The sequence below is a fragment of the Mustela lutreola genome, chromosome 9, assembly GCF_030435805.1.
Source record: "Mustela lutreola isolate mMusLut2 chromosome 9, mMusLut2.pri, whole genome shotgun sequence".
NCBI lineage: Eukaryota > Metazoa > Chordata > Mammalia > Carnivora > Mustelidae > Mustela > Mustela lutreola.
The window spans coordinates 67,002,579-67,028,616 of NC_081298.1; the positions used below are offsets into that span (position 1 = coordinate 67,002,579).

A 26,038-nucleotide genomic window follows, 5' to 3' on the forward strand; every position below is an offset into this window, starting at 1 on the left:
GACTGGTTGATGTGCAGGAACTTCCTGTTGGATATTGTCTAGCTCCCTTCCCCCTCCCCCCCAGCTCCTCCTCCTCGAATCAGAAACCCAGATACCCCTGAGCAACTCCTCTCATTCTATCTGCTGGAGACAACTAAGCCAAACAAACTCAGGAAGTGGCAAGAGGTTGGAAAGGGGAGGAAGTTCATGGCACAGAAGGAAAAAGTAAAGAGAATGCCCTGAGGTTGAAGGATGAGGGTGGGGAGAGAGAGAAATGAAGGTTATTCCAAGGTCACTCGGCGCCAAGCCTTTAAAATGTTGTGCTTGGGCTTTCGATCCAAACTGGCACAAACAGTGGGTCAGATCTCCTGAGGCTATTCAAATATTAACATTCACAGTGATAAACAGCCCCCCAAAAGTCCTCTGCAAGCAAATTAGAACAAACAACTAATCTAAAGCGGGTTGCTAAGAGACCGGTTGGGCAGGGGCCAAAGTCAGTTCCAGTGTCTGGAGAATTCTTATTTTTTTTGCTGTCCGGGGAGGCAGGAGAAGGGAAGAGCTACCTGTAGATGACTCCATGTTGGTGGAGGAACATGAGAGCTGACGTGACCTCTGCAGCATAGAACCGGGAACGAGGCTCATCGAATTTTCGGGAGCGCTGAATCTGGAACATGAGGTCGCCACCATTTACATACTCCATGACGAAGAAGAGGCGGTCCTGAGAGGAGAGCAGAAAATGCCAGTTAGGTAATTCCACTGCTGCTGCCCACACAGGCCAGAGAGTGTCTCCTGAGCCCAAACTCAAGGGGGAAGAAGGTGCAGCGATGGCAGAATCCTGATAGCACGCAAGCCAGACAGAAGTCAGAAGACAGATAATCCAGAAAGCACACGGATTAGGGTAGGAGGCGTGATTTTAAATCTCTTTCTCTGTTTTACTTTTAAGAACATCAGCTTAGTTTAGCGGAGGAAGCCCTGAACGGACAGAAAGGAGACCTGGGTCTTTGATTTCTGTGACAACCCTGAAGTGTGTCCTCGGACAAGTCTCTGTCCCTCTGGAGGCTCCAGTTACCTTTATATATGTGTTAGGTTGGATAATGGCTCTCCACAGGACATCCGTGTCCTAATCCCTTCGCGTGCGAGTGTTAACCTGAGACAGCAAAAAAGGACTTTGCAGGTGTGATTACAACAGGGATCCTGAGAAGAGAAGTTATTCTGGATCACCCAGGTGGGTCCTCAGTGCAATCACAGGTGTCCTTATAAGAGAAAGGCAGGGGGGAGATTTGAGAAGCAGGAAGAAGACAACGTGACCACAGAGGCAGCGACTGTGTTGTGGCCACAAGCCAATGAACATGGTGGCTACTGGAAGCTGGAAGAGGCAAGAAGGGACTCTCCCCTGAGGGCCTGCAGAGAGAGCAGGCCCTTGATTTCAGCCCAGTGACACTGGTTCCAGACTTCTGGTCTCTCGAACCATGAGAGAATAGATTCAGATTGTTTGAAGCCCCCAGTTGGCGTTAATGTGTGAAGACAGCCCTGGGAAACGACTTCACGGTCCCACGGGCTTTTGAGGCTGCGAGTGCCCCTTCTGCGGGCCACTCTTCACTCTGGAGGATGTTCCTACTGGGATTCCCATCTTGCCACATTTCCTATGGCTTCTTTCCTCAAGGCGGCCTCCAAATGACCCAACCACACTCCTACGTCATCGAGGAGGGGCCTTCTGTATCTGCACTCCTTGCCAGTGTGTGAAGCAGACGGATGGAAGTTCCCTTTTGTGGTTTCTTGACTACTGTTTCCTAAGCCTGTAAGGTGTGGGGCGCTGTGCTAGACGGGAGGGAAAGAACGTCAAGCCAGCACTGTCCCTGCGGAATTTAGGAGCCAGGACTGGAGATGGGGAAATGGGCAGAATGAAGAAAACAAAACAGAAGCAGAGTGTCTCAAAGATGAAAGGTCAAGAGAAAGTGGGGGGGGCTCTCTAAACTGGGGTCCCCGGAGGATTCTGGACAGAGCTGGGGTCTGAGACAACAAGGAGGTGGGGGAGCAGGGGCGGGAACAAATCCCAGGATTTGGGGACAGGGTGAGAATGCCAAGGGCGGGGGTTGAGTGGGCCAGCAGGGGAGGAAGGTTCATGGAGCAAAGGGAAAACAGTGATGCTGGGGAGGCCAGAGAGGGAGCACATTCTCAACACATAGACGGAGTCCAGTGAAGCGGGCAGGAGGTGGTGATCATGAGCCTGCTTCAGTCATGAAGCAGCTGTGACAGCATATTTAATTCATTGTTGACATCGCTTTGAAAGTAAGTCCACTGTTAAGAATTGTTATGAATTCAGACTACCTTCTGCCCCAGGCGTCTCCAGATTCATTCAGGCGATACCAGTACTCACAAAGGGCCTACGATCTAGGCTTTCTTCCATTTGTCTTCCTTCCCCTTCAAGGCCTGCCCCATTTTCTCCCCAGAGTATGATTCTGGACCTAAAAGTACACAGGCTGCCTTGCTCATCATTCCCTCCCTCACCCATTCCCCACGCAAATCCTCATCACAACACCCGAATGCTCAGGCCGACCCCAGCCCCACGAGACCAGAATTCCTGAGGGTGGGCCTCAGGCCTCGGGGGTGTGCAAAGCTCCCCGTGGGCCTGCCGTGTACAGCCCGGGTTCAGCACCATTCTTCCATCTCGTTCTGCTGAGGTATTTGGTGTTTGAGAGATACATGGACTCTAAGTCACTCAGATTTTCCTTCTTCTGTTTGCAAGGATCCCCTCAGCACACGGGTTCTCAAGCTTGTGCCCTGGAATCACACGAAGACTAGTGAGCACACGGATCCTGCGCCTCACCGTTGAGTTTTCAATTAGGAAAACCTAGGATGGTGAGTCTGAGAAGCAGCCTCTCCCACACGTTCCCAGGTGACGTCAGACCCCTCGCTGAGAAGAGCGGGGTGGGGGGGTGGTCCCAGGGCGCTAGGGGCAAGACTTCCCCAGGGCAGGTGCGGCTGCCTCCTGCATAGAGCACTGCCCTGAGCTCCTGAACCACAGCACTAAGGACAAGCACTGGGACGCCCTCCCGTGGGCAGCCACCCGTTGCTTGCGGGTGGAAGCAACGATGCCGCATTTCCTTCGCAGCTTGGGGAAGAATCCAAAGCTTTTGGGAGGAGGAAACCTGTCTTCTCCACACCCCTCTCTGCTCGCTGGCTGCTTTTGATTCCACTGACCCTAGACACACAGCATTTAAGAACAGGGTCTGTGGAGTGACAAGAGCTCCCACCGAAATCTGTCACTTGCTGGCTATGTGAGCTCAGGCACATGACCTGCTCCCTGTGTTCGGTTTGATAGAGGACCTGCCTTACAGATGTCTTACGGGCATGAGCTCAAATGTTAAAGTGCCTGGCTCACAACGGATGCTCCCTGAAGGTGATCTCATCCTGTCATCACCGACGGCAGGAGAACTACCATCACCAAGTCTTCACTTCCTGTCCTTTTAGCACTATTTTCCCATGAGCCCTTCCTCTTCCAAATATCACTTGGCTCCCTTGGCTTTTGGGCTGGTTTCCTACCCATGTCTTGGGCAGGTGGTCTCGCATCTGCTGGTGCAGGCTTCTCTCCCCATCCATCAGGCACCAGAGTCCCTGGGGCCGGCCTCTGGGACCCTCCTCCTTCCCCATTGTATCCTCGCTGAGCGGTCTCCTCCACCTCACAGAGCCTAATGCACCTCGCTGGGCACATGTGACCCACGAACATTAACCTCCACACCGGACTTCCCCTCCAAGCCGCACACTCCTTTATCCAACCGTGTTTCAGACATTTCCCTCTAGATGGTGCAAAAGCACTCAACCCAACAGGTTTGAAACGGACACAGTAATTCTTCCCCCCCAACGCCTGCAGCAAACAGGTCCTCGTCCAGGGTGCCTGCGTACAAGTCAGAGACTGGACAGTGACTGCGAGCACCTTTCTCTCCCTCATCCCTCACCTGTGCCGCCAAGCCCTGCTGCTTCTCCCTTCCATGCTTTTGTACCATTTTGCACCTACTGCATTTGTCTACCTCTTTCTGTCTCTGCCCGCTCAGCTCATAGCCACCATTCTGGTCCAAGCGGTTCTCACCTCCTGTCTAGACTCCTGTCAAGTGCTTTCTTCCTAATGCCCCTCACACTGCCCACCCCCAGCAAATGATGATCAAATCACAGGCAGTTACCCTGCTGAAATGAAAATCTGAGTGTAACCTATCCCCCTCCCTTCTCTCTTTCTACTGATTATTCTTTCAAGGGTTTCCTATTACTCTTGGAATAAAGAGAAAACTCCTAAATATGGCTGATGGCCTCTTATGATCCACCCCACCTACCTTCTTCTGAGTCCCCTCCCTTCCAGCCATCCCTGGCTCCCTCTGTCTCAACAGCAAATTCCCTCTTGCCACGAGGCCTTTCCTTGTGCTGTTCCCTCAGCTTGGAATGTTTCCCAGCTCCCTTCCCCTGATTAATCCCTCCTCATCCTGGAGATTCCAGTATAGCCCACATTTTTTCTTTTTCTTTCTTTTTTTTTTTTAAGAAGCTGTCCCCAACTTCTCTGACAAAGTCAAATCTCCCTATTATATGCTATGTTCTCCCCTGTAGCATTCAGGAGGTCTGATTTGTGTAACTGACTCGTGTCTTTCTCCCCCAGCTGTTTCATGAGGACAGGAAGTGTTCGAAGTTCTGCCCTATTAGTCTGTCAGGGAACTAGCCTGACCCCAAAAGAAAAGCTGCTATAATCCTCTTTAAAAAACAATCATCACGTGGATGGAAGAATGAAAAAAGGTTAGGGGGCTGCGTGGGAGAAAGGGAACCAGAGGGAACTCTGATTTCTGCCACCGCAAATTCCTACTGCTGAAGGAGCCAGAGACAAGTCAGCCTGCTACAGAGAGCCTCCTGCCTGGGGAATCTGGAGACGAGCGCCCGTTCTGGCCTCTCTGCCTGGATCGGCACCCTGTATTCAGTTACAGCTCTGAACAGTTCTTTTGTTCCATGGGTGTCTTCACTTCCCAGTGAGATGATCCATTCCTTGAGGAACATGTTTTCTTCCCAGCAACCCCCGCCCCCATCCCCACTACCACTAGCAGGGAACTCCCTAACTAAGGAGACACTTGATAAAAATCTGCTCGTCTAACATTCGCTCTGTGTGAGCATCTTGGGGAAGGGGGGGAGTTCTTGTCGGGTTCATTTCTTACTGGATCTCCAGCAACCAGAGCTGAGCCTGGCGCACAGTGGGTTACCAGTGTGCCCCTGTCCAATGTGTGAGTTCTTGGACATGCACCAGGCACGAAGCTGTAGTTGCTGGAAATTCAATAGTGAACCAGGGCTGGTTTCCCTGTGTTATTCCTATTGTTAATCTCACTTGGAGTTATTCTAACATTAGCTCATTTTGAACTTCCATTGAAACCTACTTTCTACTCAATATACCTCGGTGTGCACAGCCCCAAAGTAGAATCAACCTTTTTTAAACTGGGTGTGTGTGTGTGTGTGTGTGTGTGTGTCAAAGTTTAAAGCCAGATCAGTTTTTCACTCCCCCTCCCTCCATTCAGGGAGTTTGGATCCCTTCTGACCTCCACACCTAACACATCTGAGAAGCATGTTTTGATGCAGAGTGAGAACCTCAAGTCATTCTGGGAACTGCTTAATTACATAAACTGAAATCAAAAGAAAGTTGGCAGAACCAGCAGCTACTCATTAATCCCCTCTTGGCATCAGCAGAAAACAAAACAAAACACAAACCCAACTTCCTGGTAAAGTAAGCAAATATGTTTTCTGAGGTAACCAAAGATTTTAAAAGCCTTATTCCACCTCCTCCTCCCTTAATCTCACCTGAATGTCTAAAAAGTTACGGTCTTGAGCTAGTAAGCAAAATAATGAAATTAGGAAAGGGATTATATGTCATGGTCATTTAGGGTAAGAATAGTTAATCATGACCTACAAGCCGGAAGGGCCACACCATGTATTTGAAATTCCCACTGGGCTCTGTTTTCCCAGAGCGCTAACCTTTCCTGCCTTTGAAGGGAGCACTGTTCCCTTCATCTTTCATCTTTCAAGGTGTGATGGATAGCCAGAGGCTTCCTCTCGGCAGTACGACATGTCCTGCCAATTGGATTTGTTTGGACGCACATTCTCTATCATTTGCTAGCTGTTTATATGTGCAAAGATTCTATCGCTTTTGAGTCCATTTCTCATGAGTGCCCAACAAAAGATTGGACTTGGAACAGTCCACCTCTGATGTGCCAGGGACGGGATGAACCTCTTCTCCAGTGCGTCATCTAAGGGAATCGTGGGTCCTCAATTCACCCTCTGTGACATCTCTTTGCTCCCCTCCGTGTCCACATCATTTAATCTATCAGTTCAACAGGTCTTTCTTTGGTGCCCAGCCCTGGGGTGGGTCCCTGGGGCGGGTCCCTGGGGGTTATGAAAGATGACAGGAGCCATGGCTTTGGTGTCTAAGAAGTAGGAATTGAACATGGGAAGCCACAAAAAAGCAACATAAAATGTTCCGAGGTTAGGGGCGGCTGGGTGGCTCGGTGGGTGAAAGCCATTGCTTTTGGCTCCAGGGATCGAGCCCCGCATAGGGTTCTCTGCTCAGTGGGGAGCCTGCTTCCCCTTCTCTGTCTCTCTCTGCCTGCCTCTCTGCCTACTTGTGATCTCTGTCTGTCTAATAAATAATAACATCTTAAAAAAAAAACCGTTCTGAGGTTATGTGCAAAACCCTCCTCTATCGAATCAGATTGTGAAACCTGGGAGTCTGGGTCATTACTTTCTGGGCCGCCAATAGAGAGTAACTGTCTGTCATCCAGGCCGTAGCACTTACTGAAGACCGTGATAGGAAACCATCATGTGAAAACCCTTTCTGTATTTTATTTTCTGTAATAGAACTGGTCCTGGTGGAATTGGCTATTGCTCTATACAGATTTGGTGGACACCAATCTGAATTAGGGTCAGGAGGTGGGCAAGAGAGAAGGGAAAGTCCTGGCAAGTTGCAGGACCAGCCCCCAGGGAAGAGGTAAGGGGAAAGGACACTGTGGGGATGGGGAGGGTGGGGGTGAGGTGAAAAAAACTCGCTATCTGGAAAACAGCTCATAAATTCTGGATGCAGGTAGGAAGAAGACAGATTGGTGGTGGTGGGGTTGGGGGTCAGGGAGGAGGTGGTTCTAAAAACACACATAGGAAGCAAAGAACCCCAGAAACCTTCTGAGTGGTAAAATGGTATGATTAAAGCTAACCTGAAGCAAAGCTATTCTGGAAGCAGACTTCAAGATGGAGTAGAAGAAGGCAGCCTGAAGTTCTTCCATATCTTCCCTATTTCCACCATCCTCAGCATGTCCTTATCTTCGAACCAACCAGAGGCAACCCTCCCTCCTCTCTATGATGCCTCCTTGATAGAAACAAAGGCAAGATTCAACCACTCTGGGAAACTTAACCAAAACCATTTTATTTCCCCCCAAAGAAAGCAAGCCCTCATCCCAGTAAACATCCTTCCTCTTACTGGAGACTTACCTCTCAGTGAACAGAGAAGGAGAGACTCGTGTGGATAGTAACTGTGTTTAGGGGGATAATTTTCCTATGCGGTAACAAAAATAATTATCAGCCAAATAATGTTGTTTAGAAAAACCATTTTCACGCCCGTCAGCCCTTCCTCACATAGGCCTTTCCCTCTTTTCACCTCCCACTGTTCAGAGGCCTCACTCCAGGGCCATGACCTTGTGCTGTTTCCCCAAGTTCAGATTTATCTCAGCCAAATTCCTAAAGCAATAACCAATTCTACCAACACCAATGGTAACAGGGAAAATACAGAGTGGATTTTCACAGGACTGTGTTTTATGATGATCTCCTAGAAGCCACAGAGGGAAGAGTCCACCTTACTTTGGGAAAGAGGGTAGATGCTCATTTTCATGTGGGAAAGCCTTAACCTAATCAGCACTGGCCAAAACAGTAAAAATCCCGCAACAGTGTCTGCTGGTTAGGAAGGTCTGAACATCATTTGTGTATATCTGGTATTTGTTTCCGGTTGCTTAAAACTATGATTATTTGACATACACAAGATGCCCCAGGTTTAAAGGGACCTAGAGCAGTAGCAAACTGACTCACCCAATACAGCTCGAATAAACACTTCCTGCCTCTGATCAGAGCTGCACTCTGCTCAGAGAACTTCGAGTTTCTGCCAACCTGCCCCACACACTGTCATCTGTGTGAAAGCTAGGGTGAGGGGAAGAGTTCGTCTTCAGCACATCAGAGAATACTTTCTTTTTATAGGGTCCTCAGCCTCTTCCGAGAAAGAAAGCTCTTTGACATGACCTGACAGTGTGCAGGGAACAGCCCCCAAATAGGTTACGTGTAAATGATGTTACTGCCGGACTGACCTCCTGCCCCGAACAAGGGCAGTGTCTCAAGCCAAGTGGGAGTAACAGCTTATCGTTAGTTCTCATTTTGAAAATGACAGAATCAAGAGGGTTTTGATGGGGAACACAGCCAGTGAAAAGGACAGTGATGTGGCAAGCCTGAGGCTCTTTCAGTCCATCACATCCTCAGAGGGTCAATGTTTGTACCTCAGCGTCACTTCACAGTACCTGGCTTTCTCCTGGTTTCTCCCAGCAGCTGCTTTCTCCATCAAGTGCCCTCTTGGGGTGTGGCATTGGGCTGTCATCCTCTGTCCCCGGCTGGTGACCTGGGCTCCAGGAGAGCAGCAGGCATCAGGGACCTTGACCCCACTCACTCATCTGCCTGGTTTAGCAGCCTGGTCACCCAACAGAGGTTCCAGGCTCTTCACGGTGCTCATTGCCCTCCCAGAATCTGGTCAAGATGGCGACACAGGCCAAATCTGTCTTTGATGATACCAAGAGATAATCTAAATCAGATTACATCGCCTCCTCATTGGAGCCTACTGTCACCAGTAGTCAGCTGCTTGAAGCCAATGTTAAGGACCTATGGAATGTTCCTTTAAGTGTTTTCAAGCATAGGAATAAAAGTATTCTTATCCTAATTCCATTTCCCCAACCCAGCCAAGGCCCACATCATAACCTTGTTCTTTACCAGTTTTCTTCCCCTGAGCTCAGGCTGGTCCTCCCAATCTAGTGCGTTAACTGCATCAAACTCTGTTCCCCACACATAAGCCCTCCTGTGTCTCCAATAGGTTGTAAGTGCCAACAGCTGGGGCTCAGGACATTCCCTTCTTGTATATCCCCCTCCTGTCTAGGCTTGGTGCATATGCAGCTCAGTAAGAAGAACGGAGTCTCTCCATGTGCAGCTCAGATGTGAGACGGAGCCCATACAGGATTGAAACAGCCCAGGTAGCTGCTGCTCTGATTCCAGAAACTGAGCTGCCATCTTATTTCCTGTGCCCAGCACAAAAAGAAGTACCTACAGAGGTCATATTGGAGGTCTGATTTCCAGGAGGCTCACGCACCTACTACCACTGTAAATAAAAGCCTATGGTTCTGGGTGAGGTCAACCCTTGAGCCTGTTAATGCTGTTGCTATTGTGTTTTTGTTTCTTCGCTTAAGTCTATTTAGCCAGGAATCCTGCTCACCAATCGGAGGATTAGAATGTACCCCCATTAGTGGGCAAAGGACCAAGCCCACTCGGCAAAAAGCAATCAAGGAAACTTTCTTCAAACGTGTGTGTATAAAATGACTGGCCAGTTGACTGAATTGTTCACTTTACAACCAGCTATCAACATTGCTGTAGTCCCTCTTTTCTTACCTTTCATTTCTCCCCAAAGATTATGTAAAGTTCTTGTAACAGTTTTAAAGATAAGCAAATACCAGGTAGCTGACTCTGAGTGGAGAAGGGACGTCATTATTTCCCTTGGATTGTGGGAAAAATACATAACTTGCTTAGCGGGAAATTCAGATTGATCACACCAAATGTGACAAAAGAAAGTCCACCCCCCCCCCCCAAAACACCTCCTGGCTAGGGGGTACAGGTCTGAGCAGATCTCAGGTAAAAGGATCCTAGAACATAAATTCCTGAACCAATGGTCTCCAGCCTTCCTTCATCCTGGCACTCTCACGGGCAGAGCGTGCTCTCATGACAAACCACGGCTTTCCACCACAGGAGGCATCTCCTGGAGTGACCAGGGCTGTGTCTCCTGCCTCCTGGCTGTACTCCTGCCATACTTAACACCAGCTGGGCTCATCCACACCGTTCCAGTCATTCCACGAGAAAGCACTTACTGTATCGCTGATACTGGGCTATGATGTGTTCTTTGCAACTGTGAGGGCCCTACGACATTAAATCAAGGGCCTGAAGTTCCCACCTAGGGCTACATCACTGTACTTCTGTCTTTTCCTTTCTATCAATCCCACTTGGCTTTTGACTTTGAGTCCCACGGTCCTGTTGGTGGATTCACACGCATGGCTGCCTTGAACCGAATCGGCCACTCCAGGACGGCAAGGAAGCGTGGTTGACATCTCCACGGTGCTAAATCCCCTTTCATGTCCTGACTCCTTCAATAAAGCCGAAGCGAAAATGTGCTAATCTGGGGGAAACTGGCAACTTGGAAATAATACACTAACGTGCGCACACAACTCAATCCTGCGGATTCTGAACACTCAACCACGTTGTTTTAAATCCTAAGTGGCACGGCTGGTGGCTGCAGGCAGCCTAAGGAGGATTTCCATACCACTTCACTAATACTTTCATTTGATGGCAGGTAGAGCGTGAAAGGAAGGTTTTTGATGATTACGTTCTTTGATCCCCGTACTTCTGTGCAGGTTCGCTCAGAATGCCAGGCAGTGTGGTGAGATAGACTGATCGATATTTGGTGTAATAGCACAGGTTCCTCTCCAAGGAACTGTTTAAGCCTGCCCGTGCTATGGCAAGAAGGCGCTAAATCCCGGCAGGTGTTGTTTCTGAAACCTAGGGGCATGGACTCCGACCAGCACCACGGAGTCTGCATGAAACAGGCACGGGTGCTCAAAAAGCAGAACACAAACAGCCTGTGTTTAATCTGTTCCTAAACGTTTCGTTCTTAATGACCTGGAAAGGTGGCGGCACAGACCAAGCCAGGGGAGAATTTCAGGATGAGTTGCAGCTCTCACACGGGCTGAGGGCCAACAATTTTAATTTGGATAGGATGCTGGTTTCTTTCAAACGGAGAAATCCATTACCTGAACAGATTCAAAAAAATGACTCGGGAGCTTGAGAACCTTGAATGAAATGTGGCATGACTTGACCACAGTCAAGGTCTTTCTGTCAATACTTGGTCAGTGGGTTACTTTTTAAATTTATTTTTATTTTTAATTTTTGACATTCTGGTAGCTTTCTCTGCCTGCACCCTCACTTGCATGGTATAACAGTCCTAGCTCCGCCTCTGGACCCAGACTGCCCACGTTCAAATTGTAGCTCAGCTGCTTCCTGGCTGTGTGAACTTAGACAAACACAGGCATTGGCTTCCCCAGCTAGCGAATCTAGATTCGAAAGTAGCTACTTGACAGAAAATTAAAATAGCTTATTCTTCGGCAGGTGGTTGGTCTAGGAAAAAAAAAAAAACTGTTAAGGAAAATATCTGTTCTAATTTTTCAACCACAGGCCTCCTTTCGTTCGGTGGCTGCATGTGGCTCAGTGATGGACACAGTTCCAATCAGTTCATCGTACTGTGTTTTAAACTATAAAGCCCCATATAGGTATTTGCTATTGCTGTGGATTTTAGTCACTTTTTGCAAAGCACACATGTTACAATAAAACCCCTACTTATAGAAATATACCATAGATGCGCACCACATCACTACCCAGACGAGACCTACCCTCAGCCGTCAGAAACCACTTCAAAGAGGAGTTCTGTGACTTCGGTTCCCACGGTTCCATGCCTGGCAATCTGGAGCGGTTTCATCGCACACGTGGCGATGGGCAGGTGAGTGAGAATGATAAGTGAGAACACTCAAGAGGCATACCTGTGGAAGACCGCTGCCCCGAGGCCCTGGTGTGCTGGATCCCTGGACAACGTGCCACTTCCCTACTCCAGAGCCCTCAGACGGTCTCCACAGACTTTTGAAACAAAGTCCATACTCTCGACTGGGGGTGCTTTTCAAACTTTAGCCCACAGAGGAATCAAAGGGACACCTTTTTAAAAAACAGATTCCTGGAATGCATACCCCCAAATTCTGAGTCTGTGGGTGCGGGTTGGGACCTGAGAGTCTGCGTTTCTAGCAGGCCCCCCTGCTAGTCTAGGGTTTGCGCTCCGAGGACTTCGTGGTAGACCTTCCCCGTCTGGTGGTAATCTAAATTTCAATCTTTCTTGCTGCCTCCTACTGGAGCTGCTTTCTCTTCATCTCACAACCAGTCCTTGCTCTCAGTACTCCTGAACCGTCCAGGCAACTCTGCTTCCCACACCTCCTCTCCACGTGCCAGACACTTCCTGCTCTCCTTCCCCTTGGCGACGCCTTTTCCAATGAAGGCAGCAACTCTTGGGTCTGGTGAACTCATGGCAGTCTTTAAACCTCCTAAGGGATGATTAATCACATCCTGCATGTTATAACTTCTATCACTGGTATATTCTGTTAGTGCAGAAAGGGTTATTTAACTCAGTTTTCTTCTTCTAGCCTACTTCTTCAGTTGTACTTTTTCAGTCCACGAGAGCAGGACTTATCCCTTGCCTATAACAGTCAATCAGTAAATCATGACAGATTAATTAGACTTATCAGCCAATGCATTAGTATCATTTTGGTTCTGCTCAGCTAAGATGATCTGAATTACTAGGTGGGTGAGCACCATGATTCCAGACAACCCAATTCAACCTTGCTTTATGGTCTTGGTTTGCAGAGTGGCTCCCAAGGCCTCTTTCTGAATCCTTCACTGGACCTAGAAGAGTGGGTATGCTTATATTAGACGGCTGATCACGGAGGAGGCTCACCCAAATAGATTACTTCTCTTCATGCTGTACAGACCAGCTAAAGTTCACACACGTTCATGACCCTTCTTTCAGGAATTCCACAGGGGAGATCTGCCCACCAATGATGTCAAGTGCAGGCAAACCACCAGAGTCTCTTATGAACAATGAAAACAAAAGACTTTTTAATTGCCTTCTGACTAATTCCTTACTTAGTGAAATAATCTGTGAACTGGTAAGGAAACACAGCTTCCAACCACAGTATTATGTAAAAAATGTGCATTCTCTTGCAATACCGACCTACAAACAATCCAATGCCAGGAAACGCTAAATAAATGCCTGGAAAAGAGGTGTATTTCCAGATTCACATGACTTTTACTGTTGTTCTACTCTACGTCAGATTCTTGGTTTGCCCCCTCAGAGGAAAACTGACTATCTTGAAGTGTGCCGGCTTCATAAGGATGGGCTCTCCCGCATCTCGGAGTCTTCGGGCTCTGCCCAGCTAACTCTACATTCGGTACCTTGATTTCACAAATGCCCACCCATTTTCAGCAGATATTTTCTGTGCATTTACCAAAACACAAGGCAGTGTGCCTCCGAAACACTCACTGCTCATTCTCCATCTCTGTTCTCGGAGACCTCCAAGATGCGTCTACCCTTGAACGTGTACTTGGTGTTTCGTCTTGTAGCGTGTGGGCCAGGTCTCGATCTGCAGAGCTGCTGAATGTGCAGTGGAGATGAGCAAGACCGCAAGAGGGCACAGAGCTCCCTGCCCTCTTGCTTCCACCTCACAGGTACCTCTCAGAGGCCACCTCAGGCTGGTCCTCAGGGTTCTAGACCACATGTTTCAATACCATTCTTTTCCATGAGACCGAACTGTTTGAACCAAATTATCGTGATGGACAAGGCCTTGTTATATGGTATGCCCCATCCATTTGACATTTGTTCCAATATGATATTGTAGCATCCTGAACAGGAATACAATGAAATTTTATCTGTAAAAAGAAATGCCTTGCTTGGCCGGCTAATGGCCAATTCAAAAGCACAAAAAACATGTAACTCAAGAACACAAACTGTTAAGTACTTCGACAGCCCCGATTTATTTAGCAACTGTGCTAATGAAAATTACCCTAATCTTTTTATCTCAGAAGGTTCTGAGGAACCTCTCCTTGGCACCAAGGTGTTAGCAGTTCTAATTCCTATCCAAGCACGCAATATAATGTCATTTTTCTGAACAAATTCCATGTAATACAGATTTACCACCAATTCTAATTGCCCAAATTGGTTTTCTTTCACTGTGTATCTCTGTTTGGATAAGATAAAACTGCCAACTTGGTTACAGCAGAGGCACCGAAGGAAGAATAACCAGCAGGAACTCCCACCAACCCTGAGAGCTAGTTCTTCTCCTCCAGGCTGTGAAGCCCTGGGCAGAGTTCCCATGTACCCACAACTCAGGGTCAGCCAGTGACAACAACTGCCTGTAGCCTAAAAAACTTCCACCCTGCTCTGATCATCCAAATGGAAAATTTATGAGACACAGGCAGAACAGTTCACAGACAATGCCCTGAGCCCTAGAAATCACTTATTTTCATAGTTTATCTGAACACAATACACTGAGTAATCGAAAGTTGTTCAATGAATACAGGTGTAGTATTTCTAGTTAGAGTAGGTGGTCTTTTGCCCCTTTCCCCCAGATACTGGAAAATCAAGAGGTAAGCGACAGACTTAGCCAATTCAACCTCTGCTTATCTACTTCCATTCATAGGTTTTTTTGGGAAAAGGAAGGGAAGAAGATCAAGATGGATATAAAGGTAGGTGACTCTTACTACCGCAGTATTTTCTTTGGGGTTACTGTAGCCAAGCCCGTTCTCAAATGGGTAGTATTCAGGCAGAGACAAAGGGGAAACAACACAACACAGGAAAGGGAGTTTATAGATGCCTCCCCCTTGCTTGATCTTGTACAGGACTAGCTCATCTCCCCATGAGTCCCTGAGGCCCCTTACCACTTCCATGTCCTTCCTCTAGGACCCAGCCTGCTACTCCTCTAGTCACTCAAGGGGAATGCCAAGGTTAAAATGGTGGCTGAGCTCTCTGCATGTGGCCCTTCGGAATGTGTGTGAAACAGCAATTTCTGGAAGGCTGCTGGGGGGTCTTTGCAAAAGGGTTGGAGCCAGGGAAGGGATCAATACAGTCTCAGAAGAGACAGTAATGGCAAATTCGGGAGCGGCATTCCAGCAGCCCCATGTGCATAAGGCAAGGGGCCCTTGGCTTCCAAGGAGAGAATGCCATCAGCTACAGCATGTGGCGACTGGCCCCTTCTGCTTTCTCAACTTGTGCAAACACCTTCCTGGAATCAGCAGCATGACTCAAAGCACCTGTGATCATGTATGGTTTAGAAATATAATAAAGGTATTTCAGGGTAATTTTCCAATTGGAAAATATTTAAATGTTCTTTTTTTGAGTATGCTTCTGCCCTTTTAGTGACATCAGATCTTGATCATTATGATAAAGCAAAGACCTGTCAGAAGTGTCTCGATTCTAGAATCGGAAGGTAAAAGGGAGTCTGCTAAAATCTGAAAAGTAATTTCTCCAAACTTAGTTATGACAGATCTTCTCTGAACTGAGGTCTTCACACACAAATAATCTTCAGCTCTCCAGATAAGAAGAACAATACATCATTTCCCCCAAAGGGTTGTGTCCTCTTGCTGACGGTGACGCTTCACTGGACAGACAGTAAGATGGAAGGTCTACTGGTGGAATCAGAGAAAAGTCTTCGCAAGGAGCGGCGCCGGCATTCACGTGTTGGGAGAGAAACTATTTCAAGAGTATGCTAGCAACTATGACAAACCCCAAACACTGTTTTTCCTTGACATTCAGGGAAGCGTTGCTTTGTTCATTCACAGATACGTGTCCCGCCCCCTGGATGCTAGACGCAGAGCATTCTTCCCAGGAGCAGGTCTTGGGCAGTTGTTGTCCCCCTTTCTCTTCCCTCAAGAGTAGGCTTTTCAGTTTGAATAAGCCAAGAATTATATCAACCCCCCGACTCCTTTACCTCCCTTTATAAATAAAAGAAACCTGGAGAATTATTAGCCTCTCCTTTAGATCCTAACTCTGAAGGCTGGAACAACTTGAGCAGAATATTCTGAAGGGTTAAAAACGTGCAAGGGTCAAATAACTTGAGTCTGGTCTTGCCAGTTAGAAAGTCAACACTTTCTCCTCTGTACTCTGGCTAGAAATGAAAAGCAACATCTGTAGAAGGCTTAAACTCACTGTCAACAACAATAGCCCCCCTCCCCTTTTCTACCCCCTCAATCCCATGCAAAGGAACATAAATTCCTCAAGCCAGGGACTTCCACAAGCAAAGAGAGACGCGTGAGCATAAAGTAGCAAAACCCTGTAATAAATACTAAGGAGCCCAAAGAGAGAGGATCCCAACCCCCGCCACCACCACAGCAGGTCCCCCAACTCACAGGACAACAGACCCAATTCTTCTTTCTATCTAATCTAGAAGAGAGATAGCATTCAGTCAGACTTTGCTGCTGGGGCAGGCTGCTGATGGTAATCTAAATCCCTGGGGCTACAGTTGAAGCCTTTGTGGCCAAAACGTCCTTCCCATCACCCTCTACCACTGTTTTCTGAGGGAGCCCTCCGTTCTACGCTGCCCAGGAGTCAGTATTCAGAAACACATCATTAACTGGCATTCATGTGAACTCCATTTATAGATGTATTTAGGTGATTCTGGGAGTGTCAGAGGAGGAAGACTACTGTAAGGGCAGTCAGCTGCTCTTCTGTGTGGCAAAAATTAGCGAATGAAGGACTCAAGGACTCCAACCTCCTGTGGTTAACACTGCCTGGGGCTCCGAGGGGAAGGATGGTTCTGTCAGGTCATCAGAAATGAGTCCTCCACCCTCTCTCTGGGCTATTTCATAATTTGCATCTTCAATGAGTTTGATAGGAAAATGCTTGCTGCTCTAATCTAGGCAGGAGAAGAGAGGCCAGTGAAGACCACCACAGCAGAAAGAATGGAGATGAGGCTGTGTCTGAAAAAAGCTGCAAACCCTTCCGGCCCTGAGAGGGTCACAGTTCGAGTTCTCGTCCTGGGAGCATGCTAGGCTTACATTTTCAAACGCAGGGGAAAACAAACTCGGGCTGCTTCACACAGCCTCAAATAGCTTTTTCCGAGGATGGGCTTTAGCCCTTGTCAGGTGGGTTTTTGAGGGCCCAGACCACAGAGACTGTCTGGGAGTCTGTTCCAAAGTCCAGGACAATTCTGAAATTATTTCAGCTGTTCTCATTTTAGAAGTAAAACAAAAACACCAAGTAGGAACAAACAAACACATGCTTCTATGAATCTATTTTTAAAAGAAAAGCACAGCTCTGCCCCCGACTTTTTGTCCTTTTTTTTTTTCCCTGTTTAACTTCAGGACCTTGCTCATAAACAAAAGTGTACTGCATTGCTGGAAACAGGGGTAATTCCAAAATTTCTTCTCCTAGAATATCACCAGTTCGATCACCTGGCTAAGCCTCAAGCCTTTCAGCAATGCAGCTTGCTCTTTCTGGCCCTCAGTCAATCAAATGAATAACCAGTTGCTATTTCCTTAGCATCCCCTAGTTCAAGGCCCACCCAGTCGGCCCTTCAATCCAACTATCAGCGCCCTCTAGTGGCAAAAGCAGTTAACTATGAGATGCGCAGAGAACAGGAAAAAGATCCGCTTTCCCCCACTCCACTTTCTGCTGTGGTTTCCAAGAATACACTTAGCAAAAGGAGAGTCATGCTTGAATATTTGTGTGCCATTTTTTAAGTGCAGGAAAACCTACATGAGTAAGCTGAGGTTTTATCCTTCACCTCCTGGTTAAAAGCATAGGGGTGGTGAAGTGGGGAGAGGGAGGGGAGGGCTGGATCCAAAATAAAACAGAAAGTTTAATACATCACAGAGAACCTCAGCCATCATTCAGCCCAGCTCTTCTATTTACCTCTCAATCCCCATAGTTTGTGTCTGGTCTCTGATTCCCAGGGATAGTTTGGGAATCACAGCGGGACTTTCTTGGCATGCTGGGCTGCTCATGGCTTCCTAAGGGGAGCACTTTGCGTGAAGAGGCTGACTAGATTGGGTAAGACACATCCGCCCCGGGAGCGCCCACAGGCATGACCTGTGGCCAGAACACGCAAACAAGCCTAGGCACTGGGGCAGATTTCATCCCCAAAAGCCTAAAACCCTCTCCTCAGCGAGAGGCTAGGGGCCACGTCTATCTTAGTCACTTCCACATCACCAGCATCTGACGCAGTGCTTTAGATCTGGGAAGAGAGCAAGAAATACATAGTTCATGCACGAATGACATGCTGAAAAGGACATGCTGAAAAGGTGCTTGGGAAAGCAAGCATGATGCTAGTCTCTGGAAAATATGGATTGCCTGTCCTGATTTCCCCAGCAACTAAAAGGGGATTTAAAATGACACTCCAGGAACCACAGATGCCAAGGAGGAGCCGTGGGGGCCAGCCATCAGATACCAGCCCAGGTTCCCCAGCTCACTTGGATAAAAGCGGGGTATGTGTGTGTGTGTGTGTCCCCTTTTATAATTTCATCCAGTGAGCGGCTCTGCAGGTTTCATTTTAAGGAAAGTTTTCATTACTAGAAATAGCCTGAAAGCAACTGTTGCAGGCCACTGGTTTCAGCACAACAAAAATGAACCAAAGACAACTGCTTTTCTGAACCAGAGAGAACAATGCTAAATAAATTATAGGGAAAAAATTAGAATGACTAGGACACAATTAAAGAAAAAAATAGTAAAATCTGACTCTAACATTGATAGGACTCAAGAGAGTTCTTTAGGTCACCGGGATGGACACAGATACAGAGGTGATCATTGTGAGCAGGCCTGAACATCCTACAAGCATACAGAATGCTCCAGAACCCTGCTTCCAGCAGCCCACTGCAACCAAGCGGCCCCAAAGGAAGGGCCTGCCTCAAGAAACTACTGTGAGAGAACACCAGACACTGCTTTTCCCCCCACCTCAGGGGCTGGCTCGGTTCTGGGGTGCATGTGGGCTTCCCACAGGGTGACAGAGCTCTGGGACTTAATGTTCCACGGCTTCGCCCACCCCAAGTCTCTCACACAACAGGTATCCAGAAACCCTGAGCAGGGTCTCCTCTCTATGTCCAGGCGGCACTCGTGAAAGGGAGCCTGAGCAAACATGAAATTGCTTCCTCATTCACATCATTAACTTCAGTTTTGGGGGGCTGAACATGGACTCCTAAGTTGAAATGGTATGTTCCTTAGGGAAGGGTTACAGCAAAACTACTCTCGACACTTAACAGCATCCAACTCAAAGCCCACGATAGGTTCTGCTGCTCTTTAACAAAACGCAGAATAATTCACATTCAGTTACTTCAACGCCTATTATTTTCTTTAGGCCTTTAAGTTCTTGTGAGGTTTTCATTTTCCCCACATATGTGGTAATAGTGCACACATGAGACCTGAAGCATAAAGGCAGTAAGGAAAAGTCAAATTAGCAGGAAGAAACACTCTTGTTGGTTCATCTCTGAAACGTTCAAACACCTCTTGAATTTTCATTTATTTGAAAACTAATTTAGATACTGTTTTAAGTGAGCGCATCAAGTAGCGAGCAGGTGGCCCGAGCCAGACCCTGGGCTCAGAGAATGTCAACATGCACAGGAGTGGTAGAGAATCCCACAAAGGAGCGAATGCCTCTCGCATCCATCTGCTCGGGAACATTAGCAAAACCACTAATCCCTACAAAAGCAAGATGAATCCCCATGGTCTTGAAGATGAATGTTTCTGAGTCAGATTCTGGATCGGTCATGCTGCAAAGACTAACCAATCACTTATGACTGCGCTGCTTACTTAAGGGTCTGAATGACAAGGAACACCCTGGGTGACAAGGAGCACACTCTATGGGCTGTGGCCACTGTTCTCGAGGAGCCGCAGAAGAGAACTTTACTGGCCAAAGGAGCAACTAAAGTGCAGGCAAATAGGCATTCATAATATCTTATGTTATGTAGAAGTGTCGCTTTTAAGTAACAGAATAAAGAATCATTCAGTATGACCGAACCCATGGTATCTGGTGAATCATCGGGCTATCAGGAACATCTAGAAAAATGAGAAGCCCCTGGGTCTGTCCTGCTTTGGTGAGAGCCCAACCCTCCTCTCACCATGCAGACTGTGTCCTGAATTAACATCCCGATCACAATTTTTGACTGAAAACCACTCTTCTCTTTCCTTCCCCACAGTCTGTTCCCTCCAAGCCAGGTTTGTGGCATCTAAAATTCAGACCCTTTGGCTTCTTCAGTTGAAGTCTGGTTTGGTTGGATAAATATTTAGCATCCCAAACAATGAGCCAGTTCCTTTGGAAACATTTCATCCCATCCCCACACAATGGGCATCTGGATCCCAGCCAGTGCTATTCCGGTTTTCCAGAGGCTGGGGGGACCAAATGGCCCGCTGACCTCCTCTTGTCCTGACCTGCCATAGGCCACTTAGGCCAGGGCGTTTGTGTCCTGTCAGGACAGAATGCTGAAGTCACCTGAGCCCTACAGACACTGCAAACCATTATTGTCCCTCCAGCCTGGCCTAACATCTGTGTGAGCTGTCGCAGGCCACTTTCCTTCACGGGAATTCAACTGCAGAGTCTCCGAGGTCCCTTCCGGCTCCAACAGCGAAGTGCTGAGAAGGGAACGAATTCATCCAAAAAGTGAGGGCGAAGAAGGGGCTGTGGAGAAGGAACAGGGTTAGAGGTAACTCTTGAGGTATGACTCGAACTCTTGCATGTCATCGTCGATCGGCCGGCGAGGGGCCTTTGCCTCTTCTCTGTTTCGGCCAATGTAAGAGAAGTCGCTGTGAATAATCCGAAGGGGGATATTTTTATATTCTGATCGTTTCACAAGTGGTTGCTCTTCTGATCCTCCCAACAGCTTGGCCAGGGAGGCAGGGAAGCTATATCCAAGTCTCCATTTTTGTGGAGGAACACACTGAACTTCCAAATGCTTGAGTGAAAAACACAAACTCAAACAAAACAACAAAAACACAAGGTCACAGAGTCAAGTCATTCAGCAATTTGAAAAAGAGCTTGAAAAGACAATCCTTCTGTTCTTCTCCTCAGCCTCACTCACCGCCCAAGACTTTACCCCAGTAACTTCATAAACTATGTTTTTAAAGAGTCCTCCGTCAGGAGAAGCCGGGTGGGAAGAAGATGGTGTGTTTTCTAGACTGCTGCGAATTTCTCTTTCCATGTGCCCCTTGAAACTGGGTGGGCTTCTGTGGCAGACGGGATGCAATGTGACTCCTGAGGTTAATGATAGATGACAATGCAGCTCCCACATTGTTCACTGGAATGTTCTCTCTTGAAATCTTCAGCTAGCGCGCCTGCCCTGGGGCCACCATACTGTCTGGAAGCCCAAGTCAACCCACACTGGGAGGCCACAGAGAGAGGCTGGGAGGCTCCATGAGGAGGGAGAGAGGCCAGCCGGCCCCCAGCAGCTTTAGCCTCACATTCCCTGTGGCAACCACCCTTCGACTGCTGTAAGCCACAATCAACCAGCTAGGCCTCCAAGCTGAGGTGATCTCTTTGGCAGCAAGAAGAATCAAGACAGCGCCAAAGCCCCCATCTTTCCATCAGAGCGGAAGTGCCTTCGTATACTTGGGTTTCCTCATTAGCAACAACACGAATTCCACCACTAACATAAAAGGCTTGAGAGCCATTTTTAGAAAGGAGAAAAGGGAATGTCAGCCCTGCTGCCACCCACTGGAAGGACAGTGTGAGGAGGACCAACTCTAACTTCATGCTTGTGTGGAGTTGGTTTTGTTGTTGTTGTTGTTGTTTTTAAATAAGGAAATAGTTACTCATAATACCTAGTAAAAAGTTCTTAATGAATAGCCACTCAAGAGGAAATAATCTAAAATCTAGAAACACCTAAATGCACTCACTGCTGTTCATTTCTGTCTTAACCATTGAAGAGAGGATTTGGGGACAGCAGCATCCCATCCCTCTGCACCTTCCCAGCTGCAAGTCACCAAACCACAGTTGCCTCAATCTCCTCATCTGTAAAATGGGCCTGAGGACAGCCACCACCTCCTCGGGCAGCATAAGAATCCAGCGAGTGTGTAATCTGTCAAGTGCCTAGGGCAGAGCCTCACACAAGGCAAGCACGAAGTGTTAGCTAAAACGCAGATCATGGAAACGCTGTCCTTATCTCACCAGGGGGCTATGAGCGTGAGGGGGGCAGGTAGAGCTACTCACAGGAAATAAAAAATAAGAAAAAGCATTTGAAATAAGAAGGAGCTATTTTACACCAAAAAGGAAGCTCCCATGCATCATAATAAGATTCCTTAGTAGGTCTGAATTTCTCAGTCTGCTTCCAATCAGGACAGTGAGGGTTCCTGCTTCCTCCCCAGAGAAGTGCCTCTCAGGAGGTTTTCCCTCCTGATCCTCCCATCCAGTTATTTCTGTGAAATCACTGAAGTTCTCAGCAGAACGATAACCTTCCACTCCTGCGTGTACCTCTTTGGCCATTGTCCCCAGCCTCTGATGTCCTCATCCTGGTGACTGCACAGGAAGCCAGAGATTGGACATTTAGGTTTATAAGTCACCTCGAGTGGATCTTAGTGGAAGGTGTGGGAGAAGGCTCCAAATGTCCGTGCTCCATTTGCTGAAAAGATGATCCTTTCCCCCACTGAGTGGTCTTGTCACTCTTGCCAATAATCAGTTTGCTGCAAATGCGGGGGTTTATTTCTGGACTCTCCCCTGTGTTCCATGGAGGCGCAGGCCCAGTCTTCTGCTAGCACCACACTGTTTTGATTACTGTAGCTTTAGAGAAAGCTGTGACATGAAGAAGTGTGCATCTTTCACCTGATGATTTTTTTTCAAGATTCTTCTGGCTAATCCAAGTCCTTTGAGTTTCCATATGAATTTAAAGATCAGATTATCGATGTCTACAAAGAGGCATGCTGGCATTTTGACAGGAATTGTGCTGAACATGTAGACCAAGGTGGGAAGAAATACCATTTTAATAATACCGAGTTTCCTAACCCATCGGTAGGGTCTGTTTTTTCATTTATTTAGCTCCTCCTTAATTTCTCCAAGCAAGTTTTGTATTTTTTAGTCTGTAAGTCTTTAGCTTCTTTTATTAAATTTACGCTTGAATATTTAATTGTTCCAGATGCCATGGTAAATAGAACTTCCTTAACTGCACTTTTGGTTTGCTCACTCTTGGTACATAGAGATACAATTCATTACCGTAGACAGAGCTTGCATCCCGTGCCCTTCCTCCTTACTTTCACTAGATCTAGTATGGTCTTTATGTGTGTGTATTTCTCCATGTTTTCTACATACAGGATCATACACAGCAACTTCTGAAAGAGGTTCAACCCTTAGGTACGCTCAACTACAAAAGTGATGAGGGGATCGTGGCAGAAGAGACAAAACCATCGATTACAAGGCTTTTCTCCTCTCCCTCCATGCACCAGAAATCATCCCTGGGGACTTGTTGCTCAACTGACTTCAGTGAAGCCTTAAGAAAGAAAGAAAGAAAACAATATGCACACGTGGTAAAACACCAAAGAGATGGAACAGTCCCCAAGAAATGACACATCTCCAAAGAAGACATATGAATGGCCAACAGACACAGAAAAAAAAGGTTCATCATCCATTAATGGCCAAATTTAACAAGACAGTAAGCAACATGTGTTGGAGAGGATGTGGAGAAAGGGGAACCCTCTTACACTGTTGGTGGGAATGCAGGTTGGAGGTTCCTCAAAAAGTTAAAAATAGAGCTACCTTATGACCCAGCAACTGCACTACTGGGTATTTACCCCAAAGATACAAATGTAGTGAAAAGAAGGGGCACATGCACCCCAATGTTCATAGCAGCAATGTCCACAATAGCCAAGCTACGGAAAGAGCCGAGATGCCCTTCAACAGATGAATGGATAAAGAAGATGTGGTCCATATATACAATGGAATATTCCTCAGCCATCAGAAAGGATGAATACCCACCATTTGTATCGACATGGATGGGACTGGAAGAGATCATGCTGAGTGAAATAAGTCAGGCAGAGAGAGTCAATTATCATATGGTTTCACTTACATGTGGAGCATAAGGAATAGCATGGAGGACATTAGCAGAAGGAAGGGAAAAATGAAAGGCGGGCAGAAATCAGAGATGGAGATGAACCAGGAGAGACTATGGACTCTGGGAAACAAACTGAGGGTTTAGGACAGGAGGGGAAGTGGGGTGGGTCAGCCTGGTGATGGGTATCAAGGAGAGCAGGTACTACAATGAGTACTGGGTGTTATACGCAAACAATGAATCATGGGACACTACATTAAAAACTAATGATGTACTACTGTATGATGACTAACATAATAATACAAAAAAAAAGAGAGAGAAAGAAAAAGTAATGACATGCAGTATGACTTCATAGGATACAAGATCCAGGAAGCAGATTCCAGATTCCCCAAAAGAGATCAGACAGAGCCACCTTTGAATGAATAGCTGGGAAGAAAACAGCCAGGGAGCTGCCTGGCATCCAGGCGTAGAGCCAAGCCTCGGGCTACACAAGTGACCCTCAGTATCCCCCTCTGTGTCAGCAAGATAAAGCTACCTGCCCTGTTCATAGCATCCCAACCTCTACCACAGAGGCCCAGAGAGAAAGTGAAGCATGTATGGGACACTGAGATGTCAGGAAAGCTCCCTGCCACCAGGAACCACAAGCCCTAGGTCCCGCCACTCCAGGCTGCCCCAGGGCTGGCCCCATTATGGACAGAAGGAGTCCTGTTACGGCTTGCCTGACACCCCCTCCTGGTACCCTGGCTGGGAATGTCACACCTGAGCATCACATGATAGCAGCTGGAGGTGTTTTGAGAATGGGAAGAGCAAGGAGGATTCGTTATCATCTTCGTTTCTGCAGGAGGACCTCAAATAATCTCAGGGTTTATTTGCCGGCTGGCCTAAGAAAGCAACATCCTACCTGACATGACATGGAGACCCCTCATGCCCCTTCCTCTCCCAGCGGGCACAGGACGTGGAAGTGCAGGGAGGGGAGCAGAGAAGAGGATCATTAAGCGTTGGGGCCTCTAGGGGACTTCTCAGACCACAGCTCAGGAGGTACTTCCACCCGTGGCGGGCAATGAGAAAAATCACTGGTTTTGTTTTTTGTCTTCTTTTCCTGGGAAAACAGTGAGGCTTTGATAAAAAGAAACAGAAATGGAAGAAGGCACACCCAAAACGTGCCAGCTTGCCCCAAATTACTCCCAGGACAAGACGGAAAACAAAAACAAAACAAACAACAACCAAAGATCTGGGGGACCTGGGTGATTTAGTCAGTTAAGTGACTGCTTTTGGCTCAGGTCATGATCCCAGGGTTCTGGGATCGAGTCCTGCGTTGGGCTTGCTGCTTAGCAGGGGAGTTGACTTCCTCCTTTCTCTCTGCTCCTCCCCTGCTCGGGCTCTTTCTCTCTCTCTCTCTAATAAATAAATAAAATCTTAAAAAACAAAACACAACCAAAGATCCACCACATCATGTTCTCTCTGGGCCATGGCATTAGTGTCCTGAAATGGCCCTCAGTTTGGATCCTCACCAAGGGGCCAGGGAAAGGAGGGAGAGGAAAACCTACCCTCAAGGTCACACCTAGCATTCTGTAATCCATTCAGCTCACAGAGGAACTAGGAGGACAGAGAGGAGGCAGAAAGGCAGGAAAGGAGACCCAAAGCCCAGAAATATTGCTTTCTCTCCACTGTAACCCTCAAAGCTGAAAGCCATTAAGCCTGGAGTGATTACAGAAATGAGACACCCCTCAGGGAGCAGGACCCGGGCCTAGGTGTGCCCTAGTATAGGCATGCAGGGAGGCCCAGCAAATAGTGCTCGGACAGCTTCTCACACCTTGGGGATTAGAAGGAAGACTGTTGACTTAAATTGCATAAACTCAACAATCGCAAAACTGCTCCTCAGAGATTACCTGGCCTAGAGCCCTAGTGGCAGCGCTTCTTAAACTCCTGCTTCAGCCCTTTTCTTGTGAAAGACAAACATGACTTAAGGGAAGTGACTTTACAGATTGGGGGATGTGTGTCCCAGGCAATGAGCTCCCCTAAGCCAGCGGCGTCAACAGGGCAGTTGAGGGGGCAACAGGAGGCCGTGCAGGAAAGGCCAAGCCCCAAGACCCTGGGGCGTGAAGTTTCCCATCGGTCACGGGGCCGGTTTTGCCCTGCAGCCTTTGCT

At 47.6% G+C, this 26,038-nt stretch overlaps 1 protein-coding gene and 1 long non-coding RNA gene across 10 annotated transcripts in view; one reads left to right on the forward strand and one right to left on the reverse strand.

The window, feature by feature from the left end:
- Positions 1 to 26,038, reverse strand: part of PRKCE (protein kinase C epsilon) — a 536,368-nt gene that overhangs the window by 82,381 nt on the left and 427,949 nt on the right. For all 8 annotated transcript variants that reach the window (XM_059134569.1, XM_059134570.1, XM_059134572.1 and 5 more), the window contains one exon: positions 543 to 697. In XM_059134569.1, the coding sequence (XP_058990552.1) occupies positions 543 to 697 (155 nt within the window). The remainder of the gene's footprint in view (positions 1 to 542; positions 698 to 26,038) is intronic.
- LOC131808518 (uncharacterized) lies at positions 695 to 9,622 on the forward strand. Of its 2 annotated transcripts, none has more exons than XR_009344807.1 (3): positions 695 to 1,204; positions 2,726 to 2,838; positions 9,173 to 9,622. It is a non-coding gene; the product is annotated as an uncharacterized LOC131808518 (long non-coding RNA). The 2 variants fall into 2 exon arrangements; XR_009344806.1 differs by having other exon boundaries at positions 695 to 877.